Below are 24,219 nucleotides of genomic sequence, written 5' to 3' on the forward strand. Positions count from 1 at the left end.
CACTTTCTATTGTAAACTTAACTTATGTTCATGAAATAGTTTTTAAAAAAATTATAAATATTTCATAATAGAACCCATTTGCCTACCATATTACCATATTACCATAATACTTTCTCTCATAGGCTAGTTTGATACCAAAATATTATATTTTTAAAATTCTCAAAATTGTCAGCAATCTGCAAAGGTTTTACAAAAAGTATTAAAAAATATCAATCTTTAGAAAATTTAGAAAAACTTCTTAAAGTACCAAAATGCTACTAAACTCACAAAAGCAGAAACAATCAGAGCGAATTTTTGACGTAGAAAAAAACTGGAATCCTTGCAGTTTTTTTTTCCCATTTTCAGTTATTGTCTTTATCGCAAGCATTTTTGTCTGTTCCATGTTTTGCACATTTCTCTTCCTTCTTTCTATCTTTCCCATCTTTCCCTCCTGTTTCTTTTTCTGCTTCTTTTTGTACTGTCTTTTTGGCTTCCTCACTCAAGGTGCACTTTTTGCCTTCACTATTTGAAGCAACGAAATGACATCCTGGCGTTTTGGTGCATCCAGTTTCATTTTTGTCGCCTACGTCATTGCAAATTTTCTCTGAAGTTTTGTTGTCGTCCTTATTTGCATTCTCTTTTAATCCCGCGATTTCGTCCCTTAAAGTTTTGACGTTCTGTTTGCGGTAGTAGTCTAGGACTGCAACGAGCTCCTTGATATTGCTTATTGTGCCCATGTCTTTTGTTTCGGGTGTTTTGGTTAGTAGGTTTACAACCTTGATCGTTGCGAAATTGTCATTGTATTTTTTACTCATCTCGTTTGGATCTCCAAACTTGGCCTTTATTTGGTCTTCAAGGTCTGTAGGTTTCGGTTTGTCAAGGTGGACATCCCCTAGTACCTGCTGCCGGTACATGGTCTGGAACAACGCGTCCTTTGCTAACTCATCTCGGGACGTGAATGCAAATGGCTTCCTCTCGTCTTTTACTGCTTCTGCTGCTGTTGTGGCTCCTTTTAGGAAGGGCGTTTAACCGCTACCAGTCATTAGTGTTTTGGCATCGATGGTCTGTAGGTCCGTCGTCAGTACGAACAAGCCCCCAGCGACCCTTTGGGTGCCTGCCATGTTACTGCCCGCGGCGTCTGCGTCCAGCAGCCGAGTGCTAGTTTGGGCGTGGGTTAATGTGCACTCCGCGCCGCCTGTCAAGGCTGTTGCCGTTGTTTTGGTGTTGAACTCGGTATCGGTGTAGCCTGTGTCTGTGAACTTTGTTGGCTTCTCTGGGCTTGGTTGCAGTTCGTCGGTGCGCGCCGCACACCCAGGTTCTTGCAGTTTTAGCCGGCCTTCGTTGCTGCCGGTGCGGGCAGCGCTGCCATCCTCCTTTTGCAAGCAAGCATGTGTCGCCGCCGCTGCTGTTTGTGCCATCATTTGCAAGTATTCCTGTATCGCTCCTTCCTGACGTGCTGCGTCTGCTATGGCCGTCGCGTATTTCGTTATTTGTGTTCCTGTTGCGGCTACAAATTCATTGCCGATTTTCGTGGCGTAAAAGAGCATCACAGCTGAGTCAAGCTTTGTATATTCGCCGCCCTTCGTCGCTTCGATGTATATTTGGGTTTTGAGAAGCTGCTTCAGAGCCTCAGCGCCATTTCTTGCTGCCAGTGGCAATAAGTAAGCTGCTCTGTTCTGTACTTTTTGCAGTTCTGCACCCATTCCGCATGCTGCTTTCCACTTTGAAGCTTTTATTGGGTCTTGCGAACCGGTTTCACCCCGATTTGCTGCTGTCGTCAGACCAGCGACAACTAACAGAACTAGAATATGCTTCTTCATAAAAGCTAGTGAACTTGTCGGTTGCCGTGTTGTATATGTTGGTTGAAGTCGTATTGATGTTTAAAGATTTACGTTTTACACTGAAATGCACATCGACACAAATTCACTTCTTTTACTGCAGTTCAAATGAAATACACACTAAATAACCCATAGAAGACACTATTAATTATAACATTAGGCGGGATATATCTGTGTACACGTGCATCTACTGTAACAATCAAGAACAAAGGCATCACTGTCATCCACACAGTATTATCGAACCATTTCTCAGTGAAATAGGGAGCAAAATCCCCTTTTGTATTATTTTAGTTTGTGTTGCAATGTCCTTTGACCTAAGCTGTCACTTCATTCCGTATTAGTTTCTCTTTGTGTACTGCTTCAGCGAATAAAGTATGGACTCCAATTGGCTAATGCACTGCATTCTTCATCTCTCTCATTGTTTTCTCCATCACGTTATTGTGTCTGAAGGTGCGCATATTCCATCTGCTTCCCTATCACTAACTTTTGGCGTCTTCTTTAATAGTAATACTCCTGTTGCTCACTATCTTTTTTTTGCACCATCGGTATAGTTTAGATTGCCTATATTTTGTTTGTCCATTCATTCACCATCAATTAGCATTACAATATTACTATATGCACATTTACAACACTCTCTTATTATTATTATCATTATTATTATTATTATTACTGCTCTTATTATAATATTCGTATATACACACACTTACAGCACTCTCCTCTCATTACTATTATTATTATTATTTTTAATATTCTAATTATGTCCCTAGCTAATACTCTATAAAATAAACAAAATTAACAAGTAAACAAAATTAGAAAGTCATTTTAATAGCACTCGCTTTGATAACTATTCACACTACTGCTTTACAACTATATTTCACGTTTATACCAAAATTTCATATTTTCTAATTTTCGCTAATTACTCACTTTCATCAAAAAGTGTTAAAATATATCAAATTTTACAAATATATAAAACCTCATAAACCTTCATAAAATTATGAAATTTGAAGAAAACTCTTTTAAAAATTTGTTATAGAAGAAAACAATTAAGCAAAAGAAGAGCATAAATTACGGTATAAATAATAATTGTTTCTTTTTGACCTTGCATTCACTTTTTTCCTTATTACAAGTATATTTGTAGTGTCACATTTACCCTCTTCGGTGGCTGCGCACTCCTCTTTTTTATCCCCATTTTTATTTTCTCCTGTTTTGTCTGTTGGGTCTGATTTGGTTTCTCTGGATTCAGTTTTATGGTTTCCGCAAACTTGGCCATCTTTTCGTGGGGCTAGTAGAGCAGCGATTGCCAAAACTACTTTGTCGTCATCTCCGCTTATAGTTTTGGGTTCACCTGTAACTTCTGTGCCACCAAAATTTGCCGTTATCTTTTCCTCGGTCATATTTTTCCATAGTCCATTTCGGAAGCTGTCTTTACCGGCGTTGTAAGTAGTTTTGATTTCATTTCCTAGAGTATTTTTTTTTCCGGTGTTAGTCGTCGTGGATATGTCCTGTTGATATGAAATGCTGCTGTTTATGAAGTTCTGAAGCTTAATTTGCGTCGAAATCTGCCGACTCTGTGTCTGTGGGCTCGCAGTATTTTTCTTTTTTCCACTCCTTTAGTGCTTTCCCTATGTCGGTCTTTAGTGTTTTCATTTCCTTAGCTTGCTCTGCGCCGTCTCCTTGGTGTTGCTGGAGCTGGCTTTTATGCCACAAATGTTCTTTGGGTCCGAGGGGTTTGTTGCTTGTTGCAGTTTATATGTCTTGATCGTCGTCAGTGCTGTTAAGTCGATGCCAGGTTCAGAGTCCTTTGCCGCGCTCGCGAAAGTGTTTCCGCATGTTTCGTCGCCGAAGTTCTTTAAAATTGTCGTCTCATATACCTTGTGATTTTCTGCTGCCCCGTTGGTGTGTGCGGTCCCAGCGTCAACTGCGGTTGTCTCTAGGTTAGTTAGCTTGGTTAGGCCCAAATGGATGCCGGCTATTGTTGCAAGTTTGCGTTGCAGGTCGCTGCCTTTGCTTATGCAGTTGCCTATCCTGTTCGCTAAGTTATCGAGTCGCCTGATTGCCAAGTGCATTGCTATCGCCGGTTGTGGTCGGTGGTCTTGAGTTTGTCGTTGTGCCGCACCGAAAATGATCGCCGTTTTGAGCTTGGCCATTGCTGACTCTTGTCTCCTCGCGAGAATATCTATTTTGTTTCTTTCCTCCCTAGAGGCAGCTAGTAGGTATATCTCGGAGGTGCACGCGGTTGTTTGTTTGTTTTCCTGTGTTGATTTTGCTGTTGCCGTTATTTGCATGGTCAGAAGAGCTGCCAGCGTTATTGCCGTTGTGGCCCTGGCTTTTGGTAACTTCTTGGTGTCTGCTGTGACGGGTGCCATGGCGTTGTCTTGGCTTCCTTACACTTTGTATGCTAAGCTTTGGGAAACCTTGACTTAGTGCTTTAGTTTGCAGAGTGTTTCGGGGTTCCATAATTTTTATTGGTTGAACGCCTTTTTGATAAAACATTTTGCTGCTTCAATATTCTTATTAGCTGACGTTCAAGGAGCTTCGCGTAGATGTGGCTTCAATGTAAACAGAGTGTGTGGTATTTGTGAAATTTCTGATTTTGGAGCTGGTGATAGGTCTGGTTTTCTACTTTTTCATAATTTTTGAGTTTATTTACCTTCGTGTTTTGTACTGCTTTTGTTACGGTTTGCAGCATTGGTGATAGCACCGAAACAAGGCCTGCTGATTTTTCTTCTAATTCCTCTATTTCAAATACATTGAGTCACTCATCCTTTCAACTCCCATCACTACGGTAATATATTTCACACTTACCATTAATTTCAGCACTGGTTTCACAACTAGGCTAGTCTGTTATATCATCCACCACCGGCCAAGGTGCAGTCACTTTCCAGTTACTGTATTGATGTTGTTATATTCACTTGCAGTTCGTGCCATATGACTGGTACCACTCCCGCAGTTAGCTCTCACTTATAGAATGCCTTGGTTAATGTATTCACTCCTTGTGTATATTTCTTGGCTAAATTTGTTGAAGTTATTGTCGCACTCCTTTTTACATTCCATGGTTTTTCTTGCTTCTTCTTGTTTCTCTACACTTCACTTTCTCTGCATTAATGTAGTTCTTTTTGTTTCGGTAAATAAACCTAAATTCACAAAAGAATAAAATTTTCTCTAGCTATTCTCATTTTGGAACCATTCCCAGTAATTTTCGGATTTCTATTTACCTTTATCAGCCATACAAACATTATGCGATAACACTATGTATGGAGAGACTAAGGGGGTTTCTGCATCTAAATTGGAGTTAATTCAAGTTTCTACTAGTTATCAGAACGTAAAATATTTTTTTGTTTGTTGTTCTGCGCCATTTGCCTGCGCACTTTGTCTGATAGTTTGTACTTTTTTCCTTTTGCTCTGTTATGCACTTTTCTAGCATCACCTTTACCGTCGAATACTGCTTGAAACTTAAAAACATTCTCAGCTTTATCTTTCGTTCTTAACCGCGAGTATTTCATTCACTAGATTGCGTCGATTGCACCGTGGTGGTCGGCGTTAATATTGGTTCTTCTGAATTTAATATCATATCGGAATGCTGTACTAGGTTTTCTGCTTTGCTCAGCCTTGAAGGTGTTGTTTTTGGATGTTTAACTATACATCTAGTTCTCTCATTACAACTACTTTGAAATAAAAGCATCTGATCAATTAAAATATGTATTATATTAATCTAAACTGTTTCGCTTTTTATATTTTAAACTTGTGAAATCTGTGTTTCACCACAGAAGTCAATGGAAATTATTGCAAACCTTCAACACAAATCTTGTTTATTACAAGTTTTTACTTTAAGATATTTTCTATGCCATACTATATGCATAACTAAAACATCTACCATAAATGGTTTTTGCGTCAGGCTACCTTTTTTGACCCTTGTTGTGCTTCCACATGTGCAAGATGAGATAAAGGTGACACTTCGGCCGTACACATAGTGTCGTGCATTTCGCAATGTTATCATAGTTACTTTCTGGTGTTTTTTTCTATATTTCGGCAGATACAGTCCTCAATGCACTTTTCCGCTTTGACTTTTATTTATACGCTCTTTAAATCTAGTAAACGTGTATTTTTATGTAAAATAATTGTTCCTTGAAATATCCAACGGTTTATCGTTGAGTTTCTAGGAGAGAAGTGCAGCATAATTTGAAATATATTTTATAAAGATGTTCTGCGTTCTTTTCTGCGCGTTTTCTTAACTTCTTTTGATCATTTTCCTTCAACTTTAGTGAGTACCTCTTCCTGCATTCGCCGTATTGGTAAACTTTGTGGATACATTTGACCGTTGGCTGCGGTCCCTCTCTTCATGCTTACTTCATCCTGTTTCTTTCGTATAATGTTTCGCCGTTTATTTCTGCGTTTTACAGTGCGTATAATCCACTCCACTCCCTGCACATTCTTTATTCGTAACATTCCTAGTATCTCCTTCTAAATTTTTACATTTACTTAATCACACTGCACTTCGACATTGTTTTGTGCTTCTCTAGCTTTGATATCATAGGTTGTGGGGAGGTGATAGTAGCTTGTGTGTCGTTTGCACCTTCTAAATATTGCGTCCATCGCGTTACCACCCCCGAAACCAACATCGGTATTGCCGTCAGGCGACATACCATTTCAGCCGAATAGTTAGGGTACGCCTGAGGTTTGTCCGCCAACAAGTTCCTGTTTATGCCTCCGGATTGTTGTGTCAACATAGACTTTTGTAGCCATGTTGGACGTGCTTGTTGGTCCCACAGTTGCTTGGACTGCTGAAACGGCTGGAAGGAAATCTTTAGTTGTGTAGCCCTCACAATTTGTAAACTTTAAACAAATTCCGATACATAAACGCATCACCACACACTTGTACATATTCAAACTTTAATTCCCCTCCACGTATCAAATAAGTTTCAAAATTTCCCCCTGATCCTTCGAATTTAAATTCCATTTCTTCCCACTCTTTATACCAAGTAAGATTTTTCACAATAAGTCTTGCTTTCTCCTCCAATACGATCGGCTGCTTTGAAAAATGAATGAATGGAGTCTCTTCGATTTCTCCACTATGTTGAATAGTAAATAATCTCCCCTCATAATCTAATAAAATCCAATCCTTCCTTTCGTAAACACAAATCTCTTCCCAACAGCTTATTAATAACTCACACTCCATATTAGTAAATGTAATATAAATTCTTTGATTCGACCACCACTCCTCGCTTCCTTAGTATTTCATTAAATGCATGTTCAAAACTCTTTAAAGCCCAAACCCTTTTTTTACTATTAAGCCTCACTAAGATAAGGTTTTACACTAGGAAGTTATTTTAGTAAAACGGATAACTTTTTATCCTCTTCCTTTCTGTAACCAACATTAAAAAAACAATAACATCTCTTCACATGCTCCTTGTGATCTGAGTTCATAATCAAATCCAACTGAGGTGCGTAACATTCCGATGTTGTCATGAATAAAATACTCTACAGCAGTTTCATATTTATCACAGTCTGATATTATAACATCAGATCCATCTACAGTTATTACAATATCTTCATTACTCGCATTCTGTTTTTCCAAGAATTCCATAACCCATCACGGCCTCCTAACATGGATGTACAAACCTCCCATTGCAATTGTAATAATTTAAACATGGCTTAGCTTGTCACGCAATATTAGCCTACATCATCCTTGAGTTACATGAGTTTGAAACATAATCACAAATACTCTGGGCTTTTTAGGGTCGTTATTTCTTACATATTATACATTATCATCATCATTCTCAACAGATATTGAGCTTACACACAGTAAACGTAATTTAAACAGTAATAGTAAAGTCTTTTATATATCAAATTTCACTCCTTATTTACCTTTAAATTTTGAGAAAATACTATGAGTAAAAAAGAGTTTAACAAGAGAGGTCGGTCGAGCCACGAAGGTACTTAGCCAATGAATCCTTGCTTACACATGTATATGAAATTCCTTGATACCTCTATGATACTGCTGTTTAATGTTGTTTGCTCAATATCGAAAGCCAACATATGTCTATGCATTTGCGGGTTTTGTTATAAAAGTTAGCTTAAATCACAGCTGCTGCAGTGTACTACACGCATTTCGCTGTTGTCTCGTATTTTTTACATAACTTTTCAATGAATTACTACGGTAATTGTAGCATACATTTACAATATGTGGTTCAGACATACTAATAATGTCACTAGTTTACTTTCATAACACTCTCAACATCATTTTTGATTATAAGATTCACATAACAATAGTTTCATTATTAATAATACTCCTAATTTTCTTGTTACAGTTATCCTTGCAATAGCAGCTATCCATTTCTGTGTGAAATGAGGGAAACCACTGACCTCTTCCTGTATACTTTTTAAAAGTTACTGTTGTTTTGCTGTATAGTCATCTGTTTTATTCTGTTCTTTCTTAACTTCTTAATAAGATGTTGCCGCTTTTCTGTGTAAAATGTAACGGCTTCAATTGGCATGTGCACTAGACTCTGTTTATCTATTTAATATCACACATATCATTCCGTGTATAGTGATGCCCATAATTATATTTTTATTTGGCCCTGCGCGTATTCTATTTCCTTTATTTCTGCTCTTCTTTTAATATTCCTCGTGCTCTCCCACTTCCTTACACTCATTTTTTCACTCACTCATTCAAAAACTCTCATTGCACCCTTTCAGTTGTTTTAACTGCTTCTATTCTAACAGTGCATTTTCGCTTCTGACGCCGGACAGATTATCGTGGTTCCAGATGCTAGTACCCCGTCTCGTCTGGGGTAGCCAAGTGCCCGCATCATACCCGGTACGACAGGATTGGGGCTGGAAACAGGCTTTCGGCGACAGCATAAGAGGCAAAAAGGAGTATCAGTCCTCTGGGATGAAGCAATATATTAGACTGCTCCTCTGCACGTGCAACAGTGCCTCGATTGGGATACGTATGCTTCTTAGCGGATATGTAGAACAGAATCCCGGTCTCGTCATTCGTGGATCCCAGTGGAATGCCGGAAGTCTCTTCCAGGGTAAGCGGATCGCCTCAGAGAAGAAGCTCCACAAGGATATGGTAGTTTTCTGTCTATTGCACAAGACTCACTTGGCAAGAGAAGAATGCTGCGCATTAAAAATCAGTATATATGAACACATGGGGATAGAGCATTCTCCACATGGTGGTGTGGTATCAATTTTAGTCAAAGATAGCGTGGGAATCATCCAAGATCCGAATGAGGAGGATATGCCGGAAAGTGTCTCGGTAACACTGATGTTTTCAGCTTATCTGATGTTAACTATAAAATCAGCTTACTTCCAGCGAAAGACCAATGTCACTATATCCACACTTGAGATCTTTGAGAGCTCAAATAGAACACTGTTGATGGGATGCGGTACAAACGCCCATCATGAGTTATGGGACACGCTTCACCCAAATGATGCAGCAGGAGAATGCACTGTAAACTGGTGTTTACAAAACGATATCGAAATTGCAAATGATGGCACACCAACGAGAAGAATTCCTCACACGGCAACCATGTCGCCTCCCGACGTTATGATGCATAAAGACTGCGAAGTCACAAGATTGGAGGCAAGCCTCACTCTAGACAGTGACAGCTACTGGATAACATTTGAGGTATGCATTGGCATAGGTTTAGAAATGGTCGCCATTACAAAGCCAAGAAGGACGTTGTATGCTTGTAAAAAAACAAGTTGGAGGAAGTTTAGAAAAGTGTGTGATGTGACAGTGTTGAAAAAACTAAGGCAGTCAGAAAAAGAACGTGGATGCCATAAAAAAAGCAGCGACTAAAGGCATTCGCACAGCAACAAAGGAAACAATACCGAATGGTGAGGAGGTATCGCCACCACTCTAGACACGAGAACTGACAGAACTGGACACAAAAATAAGAGAGTGTAAAAATGGAAAGCACAGAGAGACACCCTTATGCGCAAGATAAGAAAGGTTCTCACTGAAATATCCCTACAACGCTGGAAGGAAAATGCGTCGAAAACGTCAGTGACCGATACAACAAGTTTGAATTTAGTTAAATCCATACAAGCACCGAGGCAACTGAGATCTCTGTTTTTGTAGTGAATAACCACCCTCTAACACGCAGACAGCAAGCTAATAAGCTAGTACAAATGTATAGAGGGCGGTTGACAAAAGCGACAGATGCTCCTCCCATGAGTATACCTTATCGAGTGAGCGGAGAATTCGCACCGATAGTAATGGAAGCACTTGGGACAGCACTAAAGGAACTCTCTCTTCAGGCACTGCTCTCGAAAAGGACGATACACATTGTGAACAGCTGAGGCAATTAGGACACTGCAGCAAGAAATGTGTCCTCAAGCTCTTCAACTGTTCCCTACAGAGACACCTGGTGCCGGAGAAATAGAAGTAGGAAGTTATCGTCCCACTACTCAAACCCAAGAAACCTACCAAGTGTGTGTCATCGTTCCGGCTCATCGCACGCCCACTAACAACTTCTGTAAACCAATGGAAAGGATTGTAGCGAGACGCATACGAAACACATTAGAGTGTGAGCCACAACCACAGCAAGCTGGTTTCCGTCCGTGGAGGCCTACGTTGTTAGAAACCATGATGATACTCACAGAATCCGTGAAACATAGAGTAGCAGGAGAGAAAAATGCTGCGGTATTCATAGATTATGCGAGTGCATTTGACTCTGTGGACCACAGGTACATAATAGATGCATTGAAAAGATATGAGATAGACATGCACCTTATTGCGTGGGTTGCTAATTTTTTGGAAGGATGGACTGCAGTAGTACAAATAAACAGCACCCTCTAAAAGAAAATACAACTCACATGTGGTGTTCCACAAGGTTCCGTGTTAGGGCTATTGCTATTCACTATCGCAACGGACTCGCTCTTCCGAAAAATGAAATGCCATACCGGCCCTTAAACACTGCTTCTTCACAGACGAACTCACGATAGTATGCTTTTACACCGACCGAGAAGCTATTCGGCAGACGGTACAAGCAGGGCTGGATTGTATAGTGAGCTGGTCAGCGGAGCACTATATGGAGGTGTATGCAGAAAAAACGGATTACACGTTCTTTAGTGCAAGATACAGAGACCTATTATACCTAATACTGAGAGAGTACAGACTAAATAAAACGATAAACCACAGAATCCTTGAGGTGAAAATGCAGCCAAACAAAGTACTGAGTAATCAAACATTTAAACATTCTACAAACAGCACTAAATATGATATTAATGAAACTACAGGCTGCTGCAGCACACGAATGGAGGAGGCGAGTAAATAAAGCGTCCGATAATTTTACTTAGCCTTAATCCTGAGAAAGGTATGTTATGGTAAAGCAGCATGGTGGTTCAACGCTTCTCCACCAAATAAGGAGAAGCTTGAACAAATACAAGCGCAGGTGGCACATGTTATTGCTGGTATTCCAAAGTATGCGAATAGGAAAGATGTCATGAAGGAGATTCGCCTTCACAAGATAGATGATATTGCTCACAGACAAGCAATGGAATACTGTATAACAAGGAATACAAACGGTAAGATATCAGCCGATACAGTAGAAAAAATGTTTCCACCCAGTCATCCGATACACGTGCTCGCAGAGTGTGTTACATTTTTATGAGGAAGTAGACAGACCGAAGAAACCGCACACGGAAAGCGTATTGAAACGAGAGAGGAGATCATACTTCAGCACCACAACGCCAGAAAGACTCTGCTCTTATGCTTCTGACAGCGAGAAAAGACACACAATGCAAAATGTACGTAGATTCAAAGACTACAATTATCAAGTGAGGAAGGATGGGTCGGTGATAATGGATGAATCCTCTGGTGCCGGCACGATAATATACCCTAGATAAGGTAATGCGATAAAAGTGAAAAAATGAACAAGCAGGTTAGCGCACAGCCACAGAGCCGAGTGTGTAGCCATGGGGTAGAGCTTATGAAACTTAAGTCGGTAATAAAGATCGACGAGAGTAGAAAAACTAAAGCGGCAATATTAACAGACTTGTTATCTTTATTAATGGCACTTAAAACAGGTCCTGCAGTAGTGAAAGATTGTGTACTACGACGCATATGGAATCTTATCATACATTTCATGAAGCTGATAGTAGATATGCCTTTTCAGTTTGTGCTTTCCCATTGCAGTATCCCGAGAAATGACAAAGCGGACGAGCTCACAAACAAAGGAAACCACATGCCGCAAACCTACCCTGCATGGATCACCGACATTGTCACAGGTATAGCGCACCAAATAAGGTATCAGTCACAACGCGAATTTGCAGAAGGCCGCAGCACAAACACACACCGCAGAAGTGCTTTACTAAACTATATAAAAATGACCACCAAAAACTAGGAAATAGACTGGGAAGATGAGTTACTGTTAGTTCAATTTAGAAGATGGACTTCAAAACATTTTTAATGGTTACATAGGGTGATCACGCGAAAGGTTGAAGAACTGGAGTGTAAATGGTGTACAAACCACGCGGGGAACATCTCAATACATTTCCTTTCCACACTCAAAACACTGTAAAGATGAAAGAAACTGAGGAAGGCAAGATGGTAATAGCTACAACACAGAACAACTATATCATATTCCACGTTTGCAACATCTTGTGTGCAAGACGACAAGCGGGAGTTTTCCACATGAGGAAAAATACATCAATTGGTTCATGAAAATGCACTTTTTGCATTAGAGATGTAGTAAAAAGCAGCACATGTGTATAATGACGTCTATCAATGTCACATATGTGGTAACGTATTCAACCGAAAGGGACTACTGCAACAACACATGCCACAAAACCCTCCAACAGATCAAGTAGCATGGAAAGAACGAAAAAAGAGAAAACGAGAAGAAGAACAGTCGTTACCAACTATTCATAAGTGTCAAAGGTGCCCGAAGCACTATGCCACGTATGGCTGTTTAAGTAGGCATATACGCCTGAAACATCCTGAAAAGAAAACCGAAGTGACACAATAAACGGAAATGCAGCATAGGGGCAGCGAAGATGAACAATGGCAAGCACCACAAGCATACAAATTCCTCCGGTGCAAACAGGTGTATAAAAGCAAAACGTGGCTCAATACACATAAGTGCAATCCGGAGCTGAGTGAACGGGAACTAAGCACACCTGTACAGAAAGTACTGTCGGAGAGAGAAGCATGTACGGTATGAGGTGAAGAATACTACCACAACTGGATGTTACGCCATATGACTGCAAAACACCCCGAGTATGATATCTCACTCAGACCCCAGACAATAAAAAGAAAAGTGACGAAGGAGATATCAGAGTCGCAAGCAAAGGAAAACACTTGTGATGATAACAAAGATAAGAATGACAATATGCCACTACTTTTATTTTTGTGACAAATGAAAGAGGGTTTTCAAAAGCAATACATGGATGGCACGCCACAGGTGCGTGAGTATCGAGAGAGCGAATCCAAAAAGTTAAAAAGTGAAAAAGTGAAAAAGTGAACAAACCTCACAGGAAAACTAAACAACTAGAATCCAGTACCAAATATGGAGTCAATCCATGCTACATAGATAGAGCACTCCCCAACTGAGATTAGTCACACACACAAGACTTGAGCTCCACGACAAGAAAGAGAAAAAGAGGAACCGAGCATGACATGCCAGAAGATAAGATGGATATTTGTAATCAGAGAGAGGAGCCGAAACACAAATGGCATAAGGTTCAAGAACACACAAATAACACTCGTAGAGAGGTTTCATGTAAAAGGTGTGAGAACACTTGCATGTCATGGTGTTAACAAGTATGGCATACCAGGACACACAACAAAAATGCAATAACTGTCAAGAGGAAGCGTAAAGAAGGTCCCCTTGAAATCACGCCACTGGCCCCCCTTGTGCACCAATGCCCACGCTGCTCAAAGGTATGTGCACACAAGCAATATCTAACAATGCATCCCCAAGCAGCACACGGGCAGGCACGTAGCTCTGATAGGGAAAATGAGCTAAAAGAGAAATGTAAAAATAACATCAGCTCACCTGTTACAGTATCCGGCTTTGAGTAAACTCCAGTCTAAGTATAGAGTTGACGGTCTGAAAGGGGAAGACATATACTTTAGTGTTAAGCTAGCAAACTTCTTAAGGGTACTTTTCTTTCCAACGCAAATTAGACTCCCACCATAGACACGAATGTATCTATAACCCGACCGCGAGTAAAGGGAGAAATGTCAACATCATGCTAAATATCCACTGACTAAATGAGACACACTCGGATGACCGCCAGTGAGATTATATTCAAATGATGGAAAACAATATCTAAAGGAGGATTCCTCAACAAGGCACTGTTAGCCAGGCCTCAAAAGAGAAAGGGAGTGGCGGATCTTGAGGATGGGAAGCATATCGGCGAAAGAAGTAGCCGTCCGAGAAGTATATATAGATTGATTGAGGGGCGTGCACGTTAAATGCAGAATGAAAAAAATTATGAAACTTATTTATTTTAAAAAATTCCTAAAGTATGTAAAAAATTAGTCTCTAGGTGTAAAATAATAGAGTAAGAGGGCGTGTAAAGTTAGTTTGACTATGAGCATTTTATAATTTTGTTTATTTTTTATATATTTGTTAGGCTTGTAATAAGAGTAGTAATGATAGTAATAGTAATAATTATTATGGGAGAGTGTTTTGAGTGTGCATATACGAATATTATAATAATAGCAGTAATAATAATAATAGTAATGATAATAATAATAATAGGAGAGTGTTGTGAGTGTGTATATACGAATATTATAATAATATGGGCATAATTATCACAGGTAGATGACGGAGGTAATAATGAGGAAGACGTATAGTATAGTGTGGAAGCTGAGTGAGGTGGTTACGTTGTCCGCTGCAATAGCTAAAGGAGATGATGCTTTCTGTAGGACAAGGGAAAACGACCAGCGGAACTAAAAGGGACCGCGTATATGAACCAATGGTGGGTCTTTAAGAAATAGAGACAATCAGTGGTGATGCCCCTCCAATTCATTATTTGTATGCTGGCCGGACATGACGAGAATTAGTGAAATGAGTAATCTGTAAAAAAGATGTTGGTGATTCGAAACTAACTAATTGCATTAACAAAGCAAAAGCGGTAAGGAAAGATCTTTCTGAAGCCAAATCTCCAAGTATTAATCGAAACCAAACAAAAGGGCAGAATGATATGAAACAGAAGGCAAACTGTATACATGATAGAAGCAGCGTTATCTGGTCATTCCAGTAGCAGAAGTTTTAGATAAAGCTCTAGAGCATAGAACTCACCTTCAACCGTAAAGATTGAAATTTTACGTACTGAAATCTTTCAACGATTGAGCTATATAGGGGACTGGAATGTCTGAACATAGATGAGAATTTGAAGAATGAGTGAGTAAGATGTGTTTGAATTTTATAAACGGAGGTAAATTGGAGCTTGGATTACAAAGCAAACCGTTATCTTTCAACAATTCGTTCTAATTAAAAAATACACCTGTATAAAAGGAAGTCGTACAGCATTCTAACACACAATAATGAGGGCATATGAAGCGAAAGCGATTACAGAAACTGATGGAATATATGAAGCGCAACGGACTGTGTGATTTTCTTCAATCTCAGCACATGAATGAAAACTAAAAAGGATAACAGAAGTGCATATAACTGAAAAGCGTCTGAACTTTCGTCAGCGCTGGATGAGGGAACGGCTAAGCAACTTTCGAAGTTTGCTCTGAGAGCAATAGTGACTGGGAAAGATGTCCCCATAGCGGTGTGAACTAGAAATATGAAAAGCTGAAGGTATTGGGCATTGACAAAATAGATTTGGATAGAGGAGAATAGGTTGTTTTGTGGTTTTTTAGAGTATTGAAAGACTTAAAAGCCAGTGGGAAGTGACGCGGCAACACTAAAACGACATTAAGTATCAATTCCGCAGCAAACCAGTAATAATAACCATACCACAGCAGCTTGTGAAAGATACACAGCGCGATCCAATTAAAATCTTTAGTGAGTTTGGCAAAAGCAGATAGGAAGCTAAAATCACCAACATCCATCGACCCACAGTTAAAACGAATAAGGAGGATGAGGGCCACAGTAATAGCGGTGTTAACCACAATAATTACAACCTACGGAGCCCAGGCAGAGGAAAGCACCGTAGATCAGGCTGCTGCAGCGGCCACAGAAGCATGCAAAGCAGTTTGGTTCTTTCGTTCGCTAGCGGACAACATAGAAGCAGACCTAAGCACTTCAGAATCGGTCCTAACAACGGCCGATGCCGCAACAGCGAAATTACAAGTTTCCTACCACGCAGAAAAATCACTGAGTCGCAAAATGGCCTACTCTCTGCTCCTTGCTGTAGTAACAGACAGGGCCAACGAAGCTCGCGAACAAGCGACCCAAGTACGAGAAACTCATAGAAAAGCGATTGCCGTCCTACGCGCCTATGCAGCCAATTTGGAACTGGCAGACCGCTTGCACAAAAGAACAGGCCCAACGGGACAAACGCCAACCAAAGACACTGCAGTGGCAAACATCGCCGTCGGCGCCGCCGACTCCTGCAAGACAGAAAATGAAGAGTGGACTGCATCCGAAGCCCGGTGCGCGGACCCAACAACAGCAGAGCCCAAGCTGAGCAAAAACAAAATCACGACGCAGGGCATCACCAAACTGCCCATAAGCGACAAAAGTTATACCACAAAACTCATTCAATCAACTTATGCGTTCGGCAAAGGCGCGGCCAGTTCCGCAACAACCACAACAAAAGGCAACCTGTTCTGCAGCGACAGCTATAGCTACAACTCGGGGACAATTGGAGGCACAAACGCTTTGGGAGCGATCACCAAACCCAAACCAGGCCAAAACAAAGTAACGGCAAAAAGCATATTCAAAGGTGAACAAAGTAAGACGTGCGATGAGCTTACTAACGCCGACGACCCAGAAACCAAGGAGGAGAAGATGATCCTTAGCACAGTGTGCCAGCTGACAAAGGCGCCTCTGCCGCAGGCGATAAACCTCAACGAAATTAAGACCAGCAGCTTCAAGGAAGGTGGGGAACATGCAAGCTACACGCTCGTAGCTATGAAAGGGCAAGGCTTACTTCCTGCCACGGCGACAGAAATAGACAAGGCCAAGGCAGAAGAATTTGTCAATGCACTGTTTGGAAAAAAAGACTCAGCAGTTTACGATGACTTCATTAAGCAGCTTGAAAACAAGAGACTATCCATCAACAGCAAAGACAAAGAAGAGATCGAAACAGCAGAGAAAATCGTAAAAGAAAACAAGATAGGCATCGCCATTACATTTTTCGCTGGCCAAGCCTCAAAAGTGGAAGCAACAAAAAGCGCAGGAGAACAGGCAGCGGTTGATCCTTCCAAGAAATCAGACTCACAAGACAAAACTGAAGAAAATAAAGATGGGGATAATACTGGCAAACCTGTGTGCAGCAGTATTCATAACCAGACAGACTGTGAAGCTGTGACAGGTACTCCTCCTACAGGCAAGGCAAAAGTTTGTGGTTGGATTGAAGGCAAGTGTCAGGATTCCAGTTTTATAGTAAACAAAAAAATTGGCTCTGAGTATGACTGCTGCTTTTGTGAGTTTGCTAACATTTTAAGAATCATTCCCAATTTTATGAAAATTATAAAAAATTTCTAACACTTGATATATTTAGACAGTTTTCTAAAATTTTGAAATTAGTGACAGTTTAAAAATTGTCATGATAGTGGCCTATGGGTATAAGAAACAAATGATATGTTATGACTAATGATTAGTATTTTATATTAGTTTATTTTGTTTATGGACATTAGTCAGGGCTATAATAGCAATAGTTGTAGTAATAGTAGAGAACATAAATGATATTTGTATTTTCAATATATACTAATATTACAGTAAGACTAGTAACAATGATAATGGTATTGAAAGGAAAGTGATGTGAATACGTGTATAAAAATATTACAATAAGAATAGTTGTGATGAACTCTAAGTGAGCGGAGAAAATAAAAGCACTTTGAAAGTGGTGAGGGCACCAAAAGAGGGTGAGTTGTTGACAAAAAACAGGGTTCATCACGAATATTATAATAAAGAAGATTTTATTAGAGAAGAGTATTATGCGCACTGTAAAGCGGTGGAATAAACATAGAAAATGTGGAATTAAGTTTGTCTGAAGCAGAGCTTTCAAAAGAATTGTAGATCTGTCCAGAAATATTAGCTGCAGATACTGATCATACACACTTCAACCGCTATATAATAATAATAACAAGGTATTGTTTACAATGTGTAATGACTTCTTCCTTGACAAAAAACATTAGTGGTGCAACTCACTTATTTCCTTAATTTTTATGAATTTTTCTTTTATTACCCCCTAAAATAGAAAGGTAAATTAGTAAATGTTATTTGGTATCTTCGGAACTTTACTGTTTACTGTTGATATAACATTTCGTGTTCTTAGGTTCAATCTCTCTTGAAGAGGACGCAACGTGGAATGTAACAGAAAGTGTACCTAAGAATCCAAGAGTATTTGTGATTATGTTTCAAACTCATGCAACTCAAGGATGATGTAAACTCATTTTGAATGCCAAACTCAGCCATGTTTAAATTATTACAATTGCGATTGGAGGTTTGTATAGCCATGTCAAAAGGCCTAGATGGGTTATGGAATATTTAGAAAAACAGAATAAAAGTGATGACGATATTGTAATTCATTTGGATGGATCTGATGTTATTGTTTCTGATAAACAGAAGTATGAAAGCCTAATGGAATATTTTATACAAAATACTGCGAAAAATAAAGATAAGTTTAAAGAAGAGGGTATTCATAAAGAGCATATACAGAGAAGATATTGGCTTTTCAGCGTCAAGAACAGAAAACGGAAAGATAAAAAGCTACCGCATTTACTGAAATCGCCTCCTAGTGGAAAACCTTATCTTAGTGGTGCAGGCGGTTTGATAGCCAGAGTTTTGGGATTTAGAACGTTTGATAAATAGGTTAATGTGATTCTTGAAATAAGCAATGAATGATGTTCAGGGAAGAATATTTACAAATCGTTTCTAAATTGGAGTGCAATTGAAGAAGAAGCGTTTGGAAAAAGATTTGTGTTGAAGCGAGGAATGATTGGATTGGATTATGAGGAGAGATTCTTTTCTATTACAAATAATGGTGAAAGTCTGGAGACCTCTTCATTCACTTTTCTCTGAAGCATTTTGCATGGAAGGAGAAAGCGAAGTTAATTGTTAAAAATCTTAGTTGGTATAGAGAATTGGAAAGAAGAAATTCAATACGAAAGATTTGGGTGAAGTTGAAACTTATGTGATAGATGGCAGGAAATTGGATGTTGAATATTGATAAATTTGTGGTGATGCGTTTAATGATAGGAATTTGTTTAAAGCTAAGAATCTGTAAAGTCATAAAATTAATCGGACATAAACCATGGAGGCACAGCAAGGAGGCACAAGAACTCTGAAGTTTACTAACACTGTAAACTTCCTAACAATTTGTGTCAAATCGAAAGAAATGCAGAAGGATAAGGGGCGAATTAAGAGGCACAAACGTAGCTACCACAACCATTTCTTCTAGTTCTTTTGCTAGTGCCTTCCACAACGTCAGCTCAAGTAGCGGCAGGCGACAACGCCGCGGTGTACAAGCAGCTGTGTAAGTTAATCCGGATAGCCGAGGCCACGGAAGATATTCTAGGTGTCCTTGCCGAAACCATAGAAGACTACGACGACCTTCACCTACCAAATGCGACCCTCAGCAAACCAGAGTGGCTAAAGCAGTTCGACAAAAAAGGGCCGAATAAGCAAAGGCCAACAGCACCGGAAGGGTCACAAGCGAGCGACAAAACTTGGCAAACCCGCTGGGCAAGCTAGGTCGCAGCCGCCGAGAAGCTAGAAGACACCACTAAAACTCAAGTTTACAAAAAGGTACCGATTACACCAACAAACAAAGCGGAGAAAGAAACAAAGAGACTAGCAATCGCAACAGAATTAGAAGCCGCTGCCAGAGCTGCCAGCACATTAGCCGAAGCCAAAACCGAATTGGGTGATAACTCAAAGCAGAAAGCACAGGAAGCCCTGGAAAAAGCGGCGTTCGGAGCCAAGGGAAAAATAGCGGCAACTGTAACGGCAGCAGACCTAAAGGCGGGCGGCGCGCCGACAGATGCAAGCCAGCTCTGCGGCTCACCAGGAACGTCAACCGCAGCTGTTTCGCTAACGGGGATAATGATCTGTATTTGTGGCAAAACGGACAGCGGCAACGGCATGGAGAAAGCATGCACGTCGACCGACCAAGACAGCACAGCAGTAAGCGGCAGCTTTGCAAATCTAGGGACGTTGATGCCAAAGCTGGTAGAAAACTTCCCAGAGCGGCCCCAAAAACAACTGAGCGGCGACGAAATAAGGCAAGCTCTTAGCGACTTCAAAGCGACGGCGACACGAAGCAACGGTCATACGACATTCGGAAAATTTGTCACCACCGACTGCCACGGCCACTCAGAATCAGGGCAATGTGTGCTGTATAACGGCAATGTAGCAACTGCAAAAGGCGAAATAGACAACAGCAAATGGTCGACAGAGCTAACAGCAGCGGCTTCGGCAATAGAGGCGATAACAGAACACAACCACAGGGTAGCGGCAGCGCAGGCCAGGATCCGCCAAGCTAAGGAAGCTGTCGTCACAATAATGCAACTGCCCCTAATACCTCATTCCACTTCAGACGTGGCAACAAAAAGCAAAACAACAGCAACCGGAACAGCCGCAGGAGACAAGCAGAAAAAATGTGAGCAACACCACGGCAACCAAACAGAATGCGAAAAGCTACAGTGCTCTTATGGTACAAACGCTGCAGATAGAAAAAATTCAAAACTCAAGCAGGAACAGGAGAGGGAGATTCAGCAGCAAAACTTTCAGCTGGGTTGTGAAAACACGGAACTGACAAAACTAACTGTGATGATGACAAAAGTTATAAATGAGAAAATGAAATTTGCAAAGTTTCCAGTTTCTCCGTCAATAAAAAATTACTCTGATTGCTGATAACTTTATGTGTTTGGTAGCATTATAGCATTTAAGAATTTAAAGATATTTTTGCTTAATTTAATAAAATTTGTTAAGGTTTCCTTTTTTAGAGTATTTGCAAATATTTGCTAAAATTTGATATATTATAACAGTTCTTGAAAATTTCAGAAAGTAAAAACTTTGGGTGAGACTGTTATACGTGTGTAAAGTAGCTGGGTAATAAGGTATGAAAAGTGAGCGATATTATAAGTTAGTTATTTTTTTATGTTATAGATATACAGTAGCGTTATAATGTTAATGCTAATGATATAAATGATAAGAGAATGTTGTGCGTGTGTATATACTAATATTATAATAAGAGCAGTAATAGTAATGATAATATAAATGAGGATAATAATGATAATAAGAGAGAGTGTTGTGAGTGTGTGTATACGAATATTATAATAAGAGCAGTAATAGTAATAATAATAATGATAATAGGAAAGAGTGTTGTGAGTGTGTGTATATGAATGTTATAATAAGAGCAGTAATAGTAATGATGATAGTAATGATGATAATGGGAGAGTGTTGTCAGTGTGTGTATACGAATATTATAATAAGAGCAGTAATAATAGTAATGATGATGATAATAATAATGATATGAGAGTGTTGTGAGTGTGTATATTCGAATATTATAATAAGAGCAGTAACAATGAACATAATAATAATAATAATGATAATAAAAGAGTGTTGTAGGTGTATATATACGAATATTATAATAAGAGCAGTAATAATAATAATAGTAATGATAATAATAATTATATGAGAGTGTTGTAATTGTGCATATACGAATATTATAATAAGAGCAGTAATAATAGTAATAGTAATAATAATAATTATTATATGAGAGTGTTGTAATTGTGCATATACGAATATTATAATAGGAAAAGTGATTAAAACCCGAGTGGACAACAAAGTACAAGCTAGTAAAACGGACGCGCTGGTGCGAGGGGATTAAATGACTGGAACAATTAGGAGATGAGATAGAGGAAGAGATAGCACAAAGCATATTGTTATTATTATTTTCGAAGGAAACTAACACTAGCTGCCAGAAACAAATATGATAGAATGCGCATGCTCAAACACGCCAGTGATGACACCAATATTGCACAAACAAACGCTAGGGAGTACTCTGAAGCAGCGACAGACTCCGCTGGGCAGCGGAGCTGCGACGACACCGTTATACCTAAATGTAGCAACACATGAGGACAGACAGAACAAAATACCGCAATAGCAACTGAATGTGGCACTGCAGACCAAACAATAATTTTTACAAGAAATTATGAATCATTGTGTTTCAGTCAAAAAAATAGATATCACCTTACAGTTGATATTTTCGACAGTAGTTTTTTTGCTGCTGCCGGATAATAATAAGCAAAAGATCATCACATTAAAAAATTGACGCTACAGAGCCCAGGTTAGAACAATGGGCCGGGCGCTAATTTCTGTCGCAGCTGCAGTAGTCTTAGCACTAATAACTGTGCCGGAAGCATCCGCAAACGAGTTTGGACCAGCCGGCGCCAGCGTAACGGACACGTGCAAAGAGGCAGAATTTTTTGCAGCATCGGCCGCGTGGATGTACGACGAGCTCAAAGCAAAGGCCCATGCACTTTCCTCAATGGAAGCGGAAAGACAAGCCTACGAGCTAGCAGCAGCTGCGGCGAACAGCAATCCGGCGGAAACAAATAAGTACAGAGCACTAGCGCTCTTCACATCTCTGTGTCAGGATAGGGCAACTACGCAATATCAAAGGCAAGTTAGCGTCGTTGCCGACTATGCAAGAAAAGCGAACGCGTGGGCAGCGGTTTTACTAGGGCAGGCAATCGCAAGGGACGTTACCTACGCGCAAACAGGAACAGTCACCCTGCAGGACACCGCAGCGAAGGCAATCCTAAAGATCGAGCCGACACAGAGCGCAGCAAACAACTGCTTTAACACGAAAATTACCAGCAAAACGGGCGCCAACACGGAGCTAAACTTAAACACAATCAAAAAAATAAAGCTGTCGGACACCGCTGTGGTGCTAAAGCCTTACAAAGAGATTTCAATAGAATTGCACGGAACAGATGGGAGCACAGCAACGTACGGGCGCGGCCAAACAGTGTTCCAGGGCGCCGACACGCAAGGATATGTCAAAGTGCACAACTCCGGCAACGGCAAAGGCTTTGTAGTGAAAGCCAGCAAAGCTACTGCGGCAGATTACGCAGGCGGCGCCGGCACAGACATAGGACAACAAACAGCGAACCCGCGGCAATGCATAAACAAACCCCCAGAAGACGACAAGCTTATTCCAACGTCGGACCAAATACGTTACGCCTTATGCACAGCACTCAACGAACTGCAAAAAGGTGCGACATCGCCCGCAACAGGAAAGTACACACTTCTAAGCACGAACCAAGACTTTAAAAAAATTGCAAACGCGATTCTTCTGACACCAGAACAGCAATTACAGCAAAAAGGCAAAACGGACACGACATTAATAGACCAGAAGATAAAAGATCTCTATGGGCCAAGCGACGCAGAATTCACTACCACTTACATCACGAATATAGTCAATCAAAACATTCAATACCTCAAAAATGGCCAAAACGCGCAAAAAACGATCGCCCAACTTGCAGGAAGCAATGAAGCGGTAGAAGCACTCAGTTATTTACTCAGAGCAAAGGAGGTGACAGTGAAAGAAAACAGCCCGAAAACACAAAAAAACAATTGCAAACAAAGAACCAAAAGCGAATGTCAACCCGAAATTGGATGCAAATGGGAAGGAACTGATGAAAATGGAGAATGCATACCTAAAGATGGAGAAGGACAAACAAACACAGCAGGAACAGAAGAGAAAGATGCGAACAAAAATAGGTGCACCAAACACGGCACTAATAAGGAGGCTTGTAAAAATGACAAAACAGGAGACAAACAACATTGTGCATGGAGAAAGGGCAAGGATAAAGAACCTGATCAAGAAAAAAAATGTGCCGAAATGGTAGATTTCTAGAAAACAAACAATTGGCCGTGATTGTTTCTTCTTTTGTGAGCTTGTTATAATTTTAGCATTATAAGTATTTCTGCTCAATTTTATGAAATTTATGAAAATTTACTTTTACGAGATGATTTGTTAAATTTTCTAAATTTGATATAATTTAACACTTTTGAAAAACCTTTTCCAAATCATAAGATTACGAAAACAAATAATGGTATGAACGTGGCTCATGAATATAAATTAGTAGTATGATAAAATATAAAAATTACTGTTGTTCAAATTTGTTTTATTTTGCTTAATTGTCTATTTTATGAATATTATTTAGGATAACAATAGCAGTAATAATGATAATTGTAATAATAAATGATAATAATAATAATAATAATAATAATAATAATAATAATAATAG

The 24,219-nt window shown here is 39.8% G+C and overlaps 1 protein-coding gene and 7 pseudogenes across 1 annotated transcript, besides 18 other annotated features; 4 read left to right on the forward strand and 4 right to left on the reverse strand.

The window, feature by feature from the left end:
* Nucleotides 1–39: 39 nt before the first annotated feature.
* Nucleotides 40–63: a sequence feature (AT_rich).
* A 73-nt stretch (nucleotides 64–136) lies between these two features.
* Nucleotides 137–158: a sequence feature (AT_rich).
* A 67-nt stretch (nucleotides 159–225) lies between these two features.
* On the reverse strand, nucleotides 226–1,799 carry Tb11.30.0008 (annotated as a pseudogene).
* Nucleotides 393–475: a sequence feature (CT-rich).
* A 654-nt stretch (nucleotides 1,800–2,453) lies between the features above and the next one.
* Nucleotides 2,454–2,499: a microsatellite.
* A 39-nt stretch (nucleotides 2,500–2,538) lies between these two features.
* Nucleotides 2,539–2,576: a microsatellite.
* Nucleotides 2,577–2,801: 225 nt separating this feature from the next.
* Nucleotides 2,802–4,183, reverse strand: Tb11.30.0007 (annotated as a pseudogene).
* Nucleotides 4,184–6,636: 2,453 nt separating this feature from the next.
* Nucleotides 6,637–7,674, reverse strand: Tb11.30.0006 (annotated as a pseudogene).
* Nucleotides 7,675–8,550: 876 nt separating this feature from the next.
* Nucleotides 8,551–13,927: a repeat region.
* Nucleotides 8,558–12,304: a repeat region.
* A 330-nt stretch (nucleotides 13,928–14,257) lies between the features above and the next one.
* Nucleotides 14,258–14,292: a sequence feature (AT_rich).
* Nucleotides 14,293–14,371: 79 nt separating this feature from the next.
* Nucleotides 14,372–14,403: a sequence feature (AT_rich).
* A 10-nt stretch (nucleotides 14,404–14,413) lies between these two features.
* Nucleotides 14,414–14,453: a microsatellite.
* Nucleotides 14,454–14,487: 34 nt separating this feature from the next.
* Nucleotides 14,488–14,535: a microsatellite.
* Nucleotides 14,536–15,868: 1,333 nt separating this feature from the next.
* Nucleotides 15,869–17,399, forward strand: Tb11.30.0005 (annotated as a pseudogene).
* Nucleotides 17,400–18,171: 772 nt separating this feature from the next.
* On the forward strand, nucleotides 18,172–19,184 carry Tb11.30.0004 (annotated as a pseudogene).
* A 111-nt stretch (nucleotides 19,185–19,295) lies between these two features.
* On the forward strand, nucleotides 19,296–20,805 carry Tb11.30.0003 (annotated as a pseudogene).
* A 338-nt stretch (nucleotides 20,806–21,143) lies between these two features.
* On the reverse strand, nucleotides 21,144–21,842 carry Tb11.30.0002 (hypothetical protein, unlikely; the record flags this gene model as incomplete). The annotated part of the gene is made up of 1 exon (XM_824681.1): nucleotides 21,144–21,842. The coding sequence occupies one exon, from the start codon at nucleotides 21,840–21,842 to the stop codon at nucleotides 21,144–21,146; it is 699 nt and encodes a 232-aa protein (XP_829774.1).
* Nucleotides 21,146–21,200: a microsatellite.
* Nucleotides 21,235–21,273: a microsatellite.
* Nucleotides 21,387–21,434: a microsatellite.
* Nucleotides 21,468–21,516: a microsatellite.
* Nucleotides 21,549–21,596: a microsatellite.
* Nucleotides 21,630–21,670: a microsatellite.
* A 417-nt stretch (nucleotides 21,843–22,259) lies between the features above and the next one.
* Nucleotides 22,260–23,875, forward strand: Tb11.30.0001 (annotated as a pseudogene).
* A 261-nt stretch (nucleotides 23,876–24,136) lies between these two features.
* Nucleotides 24,137–24,218: a microsatellite.
* Nucleotide 24,219: the final 1 nt, after the last annotated feature.

The sequence above is a fragment of the Trypanosoma brucei genome (genome assembly GCF_000002445.2).
Source record: "Trypanosoma brucei brucei TREU927 chromosome 11 chr11_scaffold01 genomic scaffold, whole genome shotgun sequence".
NCBI classification, from domain to species: Eukaryota; Euglenozoa; class Kinetoplastea; order Trypanosomatida; family Trypanosomatidae; genus Trypanosoma; species Trypanosoma brucei.